Source organism: Gossypium arboreum, chromosome 8 (assembly GCF_025698485.1).
Source record: "Gossypium arboreum isolate Shixiya-1 chromosome 8, ASM2569848v2, whole genome shotgun sequence".
NCBI classification, from domain to species: Eukaryota; Viridiplantae; Streptophyta; class Magnoliopsida; order Malvales; family Malvaceae; genus Gossypium; species Gossypium arboreum.
In genome coordinates this window covers 130155417-130164079 of record NC_069077.1, presented here as the reverse complement: position 1 = coordinate 130164079, position 8663 = coordinate 130155417, and the positions used below count along the sequence as shown (strand labels likewise).

General features: G+C 35.0%; 1 protein-coding gene across 1 annotated transcript; it reads right to left on the bottom strand.

The window, feature by feature from the left end:
* Positions 1–1977: 1977 nt before the first annotated feature.
* LOC108469097 (protein indeterminate-domain 12-like) lies at positions 1978–5269 on the bottom strand. Its single transcript, XM_017769986.2, has 3 exons — positions 4358–5269; positions 3891–4284; positions 1978–2976 (listed from the first exon to the last, which is right to left on the bottom strand). The coding sequence occupies exons 1-3, from the start codon at positions 4530–4532 to the stop codon at positions 2208–2210; spliced, it is 1338 nt and encodes a 445-aa protein (XP_017625475.1). The 5' UTR covers positions 4533–5269; the 3' UTR covers positions 1978–2207.
* Between the last annotated feature and the right edge of the window lie 3394 nt (positions 5270–8663).

The following is an 8663-nucleotide window of genomic DNA, read 5'->3' as shown; positions in this document are numbered from 1 at the left end:
CGCAAATGGACTCATACTCCACCGGTAGACCAACAAGAACAATACTTACCTGTTCTTGCTCAGAAATCCCATTTCCAGTGGCCAAGAGAGTGTTACACAGGCTTTGAACCTTAGCCAAATATTCTTTAACTGTTAAAGAACCTTTCTTTTGAGAGTAAAGAGAATGTCTGAAGGTAGAAACTACCAAAGTAGACTTAGAAGCAAAACGACGCAAAACAGTACTCCATACCTTACAACTCGTCTTGGCACTACTGAGATGAATGAAGCGAGCAGCTTGTCTTGCTGCTTGTGAAACAAGAACTCGGGATTAGAAGTAAGAACACCATTGTTGTCGATAATATTTTGCGGAGGAATTACAACAATGCCAAGAACAAACTCATGCAAACCATATCCTTCAAGAATGAGCATAACCTGTTGTTTCCACAAAAGAAAATTACGATCACTAAGTTTGACAGTATCATGCTTAGGGAATTGTTGAACCTTGCGCAAGAAGCCAGGACCAGGATCAGGAGACGAGCCATCTGCTGAAGCAGCCATATTAAACGACTTACGATTCTCATCATCATTGCCGGAAACAGCTTCAGTTGCCATGAAAAAAAATTCTATGGCTGTGATACCATAAAGAGAAATAGTTTAAGTGATGGAAAACTTATTGTATTTCTTCATATCTTGCTGTGAACACCAATTAGAGTTTATATACAGCTAATCCATAACTACCACTAACTGCTACCAATCTGTCATAACTGTTTTGAGCCTTATTATTGGCGAAGACTCCTTTGCATTTTCCAACAAAACCTGCGTTTTCCCTTCATCCATACACTTAATTTGCTCAAAGAACATGAAACTACGACCAAATTTAATATCTTTAGTAAAAAAAAACCTACAGTTAATTTTACAAGGATTTCGTACGTAATCCAATATAAATCTAATTTTACATTGAACAATCACTTAATAAAATCCCCCATTTGCTTTATTAACGTCGCTGCAATGTTAGGTGTACTGTAGTGGGATCTTAGAAGGGATTAAGGGGTTGTTTTCGAGGCTTAATGAGTGCTAAGAAGAAGGGAATTGGATACAGATATTGAGTTTAAATATATGTACTTTTATAGAGATTTAAGAAGTTAACTTAAAATTTTGTTATTTTTAAAATATTAAAATTAAAATTTTTTATATCCAACCAATAATTCGTTAAGAATTTAAGGACTGAATAAATATTTTGGTCAATTTTTCTAACCATAATCACTAAATTAATGAAAAATTTTAGAGTGACGTTAACCGTACCCTCCATTAAAAGGACCTAATATAGAAAATTTGTTGTAAACAAAAATAAGCTGCCACCAGTGGCATCAATAGCAGCAGTCCAACAGAGAAGGACAAAAATAAGCTGCCACCAGTGGCATCAATAGCAGCAGTCCAACAGAGAAGGAGCGATCTTGCGATCATCAATCCCAAGGCTACAAGCTATGGTCCTTCGCCATGCTTGCCTCATCACCCAACTTTTTTATTTGACTCTGGTCCCTCTGCTTTTAATGCCAGGAATTTAGACTGTATTGGTTTAACATAGGTGATTTTCGTTTTCTTGATTGAAATTTCTGAAAATAACTTTAAAAGAATAAAAATATGTAAAAATTAAAAAAATACTTTAAAATGGGTTTTATTGTTTTTTAATTAAAATGGATTATAAAATTAAAAGAATTCGAATAGAAGAGTTTTAACTAATTCAATCATATATAAATGTGAAAAATATTGTAATTTATTGAAGGAACGTAGGCATTGAATGACATGCATGAAACCTAAAAGTGGTAAAAACAAGAAATATATATGGTATGGAATTTTGTAAAGAGTAAAATGTTAACTACAATTAAAAAAAATGGTCACACATCATTATATGGCTGTCATGAAAAGGAAAAGACATTAAGGTACCAATGCATATGTTTTGCATGTGATGGCAATACCATCCAAGCTAAATATAAACTATTTCTTGATACCATTCAAAACATTAATTTATATTTATTTAAATACGGTTATCAATTTTGGATTAAAAAGAAAGACATTAATTTAAACAAAATGCAAGAAAACTACTTTTGTTTTCTTTTTTTTGGAAATAATAACTCAAATTTTCCTTTTTTTGCTAAACATAGAGAAGGGCATTTTTGGCATTATCATTTGACCTTTTTTTAATTTTTTATTTTTTTTGCCTTCGACAATCAATCACCCCATGTTTCCGAGGCAGGCTCATCGAATCCAGAACCTTGGGGTTTCAACAGCGATTGGTCTCTCTCAAACTGCTGCAACTCCACTCCCCCGGCGTAGGTTAGAACCTCCCTCATGTTCATGCTAACGTTAGCGTTCCCATTGCCACTCCCATGATGCTGATGTTGGTCTCCGGTCAAACCTAGGAAGTCCCTCGTGAAGTGGTTGCTACTCTTCTGCCATGCCGCCGCCATGTTTCCACCTCCGAAACCCAACATATCCGAAGAGACATAACTCGCCATGTTGCTGTTATTATTGTTGTTATTGTTGTTTATCTTCGTAGAAGTTACACCAACGGTGGCAGCTTTTTGGAGGAGTGCGGTGGCCGACATGGCAACATTAGAGGAAGTGTTATTGCCGACAGGGAGGAGGTTCTGGTAGGGTGAGGTGATGCAGGCCTTTGGAGGTGGCGGCGTCTGTTCTTGGAACAATGGCACGAAATGCTGAGACTGGGGCTTGATATGAAGTGGGTTATTATTAGGGTTAGGGTTACAGGTTTGAGTAGGTTCCGGCCATGGCTGGAAAGAGATATGAGTTTGGAATGGGAAAAGAGAAGATGGGTTGCAGTTGGATTGGGATGGAAAATAATGAAGAGACGGACGCGGATTGGCGGCGGAGAAGGCGGCGGCAGCGGCGGCGGAGGGAAGGTTGCTGGCTGAGAATCTTGCACTTTCTTCAGCCAATGCATCGCAAAACGCTCTGTGGGTTATGAAGCTATCCTTCCTGGAGGTTTTCACAAAGAAATAAAATAAAATAAAACCCTAGGATCGTGCATGCGCATTGTCGGGTCAAATGTAAGAGATGCATGTTAAATGATGTTGTATGCAATATGCATGCAAAGATGGCTCAAATTTTCATGAATTTGGGTAAATTATGATGGATAGTGTTTTTATATATTTTGAAACTAGAGCTTCATGCATGTTAACAAAGATATGCAATCAAAACATGAATCTAATTGATGGATATGGAAGAAAGAGAGAAAAGAAAAAATCAGCTGCCAGATTTTTTTCGCAGATTTTCATCAGTTATCTCTGCGAGTTAATAATAGCATGCTAACATGAACCTTTTTTTTTTTTTGTTTTTTAACCATGAAATCCAAAAGAGCAATAATGAAACTTGTTTTGCTTTTTTATTGGATATCATCATTGTTTTTGAGACAGCAGTCCCACTCCATTACAATGTACAAAAAGGGTAAAAAAAATTCTGGGTATTAAGAATATAGAAGAAAGCAAAATAAATAATTATAGCCAAACTAGAGATTATGACACTGTGCCTTGTCCTTTTTACTTTTGTTCAGATTTCAGAGGTATTTGCTTAATTGCTTTCAGTTTTCTCTAGCAATTTAAGTCACCATATAATACAGATACAGACACTTTGTATTAATGGTGTCCACTATGGACGACACCAAACCTATCACTACATTTAAAGTTCCAGATATATTCCCTGTATGCATAGCTTTACCAGTTACTATTCTTGTGTAAAAACAACAACAAAAAATGGATCTTAAAAGACCAAACAAAAAAAGCATCACACTTTCATCACTAAAATTACCAATAAGACTTCAATGAAACAAAGTGATGAACATCTCAACGCTGTTTCTTAAAAAGGAGAGAAAAAGAAAGGAAATAAATAAATACCTTGAGAAAAGGGTTCCACAATCACATCTGTATTCTCTGGTTCCACAAATCTTAGAATGAGCTTTCCAATCGGATTGAACAGCATAGATCTTTGAGCATTTCTCACACTTCCATTTCTTCTCTCCATGTTTCCTGCAAAAGTGTTTCTTGATCCCAGTAAGGTCACCTAATGCCCTTGAAGGATGGTGGTGGACACATGTAGGCTCAGGGCAAACATAGACTTTCTTTTTCATCTCTTTGCTCCTTTGTTTCAGTTTCCATGGAAGGTTATGGCCTCTTCTATGGAGCTGAAGGTTTTGATCCCTTTGGAAACCTTTGTTACAGACCTCACATACAAACCTGTTGGTGGACAATAGTGTCTTTGGTGATAAAGCAATCACTTCAGAATCTGGGTCTGTAAAAAACACCCTTTAATTAATTAGTCAAAGAGAACAAGTTTTAAGAGATGTTGGCAAAAAAGGGCTTACCTGGGTTCCCTGGGAGGTTTCTCTTCTTCTTAACCACTTTCTGTAGTGGCGACTGGTGAGGGGAAATGGTTGAAACAATGGAATTTAAGCTACCTAAGTCTTGAACCCTTGTAATAGAAGAAACACTAGCTTCCTCAGACAAAGATGTAGAATTGGATATAGCCGCAGGGAACATATCTGGGAATTAAGAAAACTCCAAGAAAGAAGAACAAGTCTCTCTCCCTTGTTTGATGTCTTGTTTTTCTAACTTGCTTATTAACTGCTGCTGCAGTTGAAGAGTGACCACTTTACACCTCTGAAAGAAACAACAAGAAAAAAGGTAGCCTAGAAATAGAGAATCCCCTTACCCCAACCCTGGACACAAAAACTAAACACAGCTTTATGAACAAACAGGTAGTGGCAGTGACATGTAGATATACTGAAAGGGCTTATCATTCATTTGGTGCCAAAAGCCAAATCTCGTGAAGAAGATGATGATAATGATGATGTTGGGTTATTCTCCAAGTCGCTATCTAACCATGGATTGCTTGTCTGAAACAACTCTGCACCTCAATCAGCTATGCTTTATATAAATATATAAAACCTTCAACAGCTGAGAAACCAAAACATGAGTGAAATTAAGACAATAAGATTGTTTTTTGTTAACCCTCTCCTTTCTATATAAAGTTTTTCAGTGATAGATTTTGAGAAAGGGAGAGAGAAAGAATAGCAGTGAAAGTTTCAATAGCAGGGAGGTGTGTAGATGATAGAGTACACACACAAGGCGGTTAAATTTAAGAGCCCTATAAAAATAATATTTCAGCTGAGAAAAGAAAAGGTTAAGAAACCCCAAGACCAAAAAGCTGAGAATTCTAGAAAAAGGAAGAGAGAAGGGGCAACTCAGTGTGCAAGCAATGACTAGGAAATATCCCTAACCCCAATTTCTTTAGGTAAAAAAATATATTTCTTTTTTGCTTAATTATTGTTTTAGTTAATAATTTATTTATTTACCTTTGATGTTGGTACTTTCTGTCTTTTCCTTTGTTCCTGCTATAAAAGACCCAAACCCTAAAAAAGAGATTCATTTGAATGGAATGATAAGGATTTAGAAGCTTAGAAAGCATTTTCAGGGTGTAGTGTTTGCTTTTCTATGATCTTATAATTAATAAAAATATTAAAAGGTGATTCATATTTCTTCAAGGTGTTGAGTAGCATTTAAACCTTGTTTATGGATTCTCCAATAATGGTTGAAATATTTTGAACTAGGAATATTAATGGGAAAGCAAATATTTCCTTATCCTTCAACAAATTTTTGTAACGACCCGATGGTTAGGGGTGTCGGAAAGTGTATTTTCGAGACTTCGTTCTCATAAATCAGACTCGTAAAAATATTTGAGAAGCTAATTAATCAGGTTTCGGTTAAACGAATTTACTTGAATTAAAAGTAATTAAGTATAAGTATTAAATTACGTATAGGGTGAAAGTTGAATTATAGATTAAAAATTAATTAAAGGGCCAATGTAATAATTATACCTATGTTATAAAAATATGTTATTATATTAAGAAATCTTAATAATTAAGTAAATGTATATATATTATATAATAATAATTAATTAAAGTATAATAAAACAAATAGAAAAAAGAAGAAGAAGAAGAGAAAGCCATACAAATTAGAAGAAAAAGAAAGAAAGAAAAAGAAAGAAGAAAAGAAAGTCACACACGGCCTTAGGGACTTTTAGCGTTTAAAGTTTAATTGGTTAGTCAATTTAATCCCTTTTTTTTGTAATTTTTATGTTTTTGGAATCCTGGTACCTAGGGTAACTTGACCCATGTCGAAATTTTAGCAATTGTTAAGATTTTAAATGTTGTTATTGTTAAATAGTTTAAGTATTAGGGATTAAATTGATTGATTTTTAAGCTAATGAAAAGGATTAAAAATTGTAAATTTTGAGTAATAGGGACTAAATTGTAAAAATTTTGAAATTTAGGGGTTTAATAGGAGTTAAATTTAGTTTAAAGTGAAATTTGTATAAAAATATAAGATAAATTGTAAAGAATAAAAAAATTAGTCTCGGTTTAGGGACTAAATTGAAATTTAGACAAATATTGAGTAAAAATTTAAATATTTAATATGAAATTGAATTGTGTTGCATTGATGAATTTTAATTGTTTTAAATTTCGTAGCTAACGTCGTACCAAAATCCTCAACTAAAAAGGGAAAGGATAAAATCGACGTCGAATAGCTCGAAATTCACAGTTTGTTTTTCTATAATCCGAACCTATTTACTAATTGTTGTATTTCGATTTCATGCATATGGTAAGTGGTTGAGGTGAGTATTTGGCACTTGTAATGTTGGTTTGGTATATATAACCATGTGTTTGTGTTTGAAGCCATAGTATGGTATGATAAATTGAACCAAAGCTTGGTATGTGCATGTGAATTTAAGTTAATGTTTTAGGTAAATATAGCTAGGCCAAATTGATGGATTTTGACATGTTTATAATTTTAATTTGGATGATGCATTGATGATATGTTTTGATGATATAAATGTGGTACCAATGAGGGTAAATTGGTTAGGCACCTAGGATGATTGTTTTGGCATGTCTTGAATTTGTTTGATCATGTTTTGAACAAGGATAAATGAATGGTTTTTGAGTTGTTTAATGTCCAAGCTTGTAAGGAATGGTAAATTTGTTGTTTAAGACATATTTTAGGTCCACACGGCCAAACACACAAACGTGTGACTTGGCCATGTGAGATACACAGCTAGCACACGAGCGTGTGGTTTGGCCGTGTGACTCAAGTCAAAGAGTTACAAGGGCTGGGACACGGCTGTGTGTGCCTACTTCAAATGCCCACATGGCCAGACACACGAGCATGTGACTTGGTTGTGTGAGTCACACGACCTGACTACACGGCCATGTGAACCCTGCAGTTAAATTTTTTTCTAACTTTTTCCTAAAATTTTCAAATATTCCCGATGTAGTCTCAAATCATTTCTAAAGTGTTTTTAAACTCTCAAAGGCTTAATAAGGGACTCTATGCATGTTAATGATGAATCATTTTATGATTTTTGAAATGTTTAAAATGAATGATTAGATTATGATTACTTGGTAATGCTCTAAATCCCTATTCCAATGACGAATACGGGTTAGGGGTGTTACATTTAGTGGTATCAAAGCTTGCAGGTTTAGTCGATTCTCACTCTAAATCGAGCTTAGAATTGAGTCTAGAGGTATATGCCATAATTGAGTCAAATTGAGTTAGGATTTGGACGCTGATATATTTGTTTTTGTTTTATAGTTAAAAATGTTGAATGATTACAATGACAATGTTGATCAATAGATGTATACCGGAGATGATGTCTCTAATAAGTTATATGAAACCGAATTGGTAACACCAAGTCTAGTTAGTACTCAACAATAACGTTAAGTGAGGACATATTGAAGAAAGAGGTGATTCACAGTTACTTCGAGCTATCATTGATGTTCTTCAATGTGTGGCGGGAACCACATCCACTATGGCATCTGCACCTACTGTTCGTCGAGTTCTGATTAAAGAGTTATATAGATACGGGGCGACTGAATTCTTATGATTGAAAGGAGTTAATCCTTCTGCAGCTAAAGTTTGGATTGAATCCACTAAATGCATCTTGCAACAGCTTGAATACAATCCGCGTGAAAGCGTAATATGTGATGTTTCTCTATTGCAAAGAGAAGCATATACTTGGTGGCAGTTAGTGACACGCCAAGTATCTGCAGAACAGGCTTATTGGGAATTTTTCCAAAAGAAATTCCAAAAGAAATATATTGGCGAATTGTATATCGAAGATAGAAGACAAGAGTTTTTAATGCTGAAATAAGGTAGGATGTCTGTGGTTGATTATGAACGAGAGTTTTCATGACTTAGTAGGTACGCTGTGAAGTTTGTGCCGACTGAAATTGATAGTTGCAAGCGAATTCTGTATGGTTTACACGATAAGTTGCAGGTATAGTTAGTATTGCACAAAATTACTGAGTTTGCGGATCTAGTTGAACGGGTAAGAATGATAAAAATAAAAGAATTTTGTGGTAGTTGGAGATCAAATTTGAAGTCAGACAGAGTTGATAGAAATCATGATAGACAATCGACTGTGTCTACGAGTAGTGTGCGAGGTCCATCTAGGGATACTGATATTCTGAATTGTGAGCACTGTGGGAAAAAGCATCATGGTGAATATCGAAAGTTAACTCGAGGCTGTTTTCGCTGTGAATCTACGGAACATTTTGATATAGAGTGTCCGAAGAATGAGAAAGCTAAACCTGTTACTTCTTAGAGATCTATCCC

Excerpts from the sequence above, each read along its gene's own strand:
- LOC108469097 (XM_017769986.2), bottom strand. The coding sequence starts at position 4,532 with ATGTTCCCTGCGGCTATATCCAATTCTACATCTTTGTCTGAGGAAGCT. Across the intron at positions 4,285-4,357 it reads AAACCTCCCAGGGAACCCAG|ACCCAGATTCTGAAGTGATT; the intron begins GTAAGCCCTTTT and ends TGTTTTTTACAG. Across the intron at positions 2,977-3,890 it reads TGTGGAACCCTTTTCTCAAG|GAAGGATAGCTTCATAACCC; the intron begins GTATTTATTTAT and ends GAAAACCTCCAG.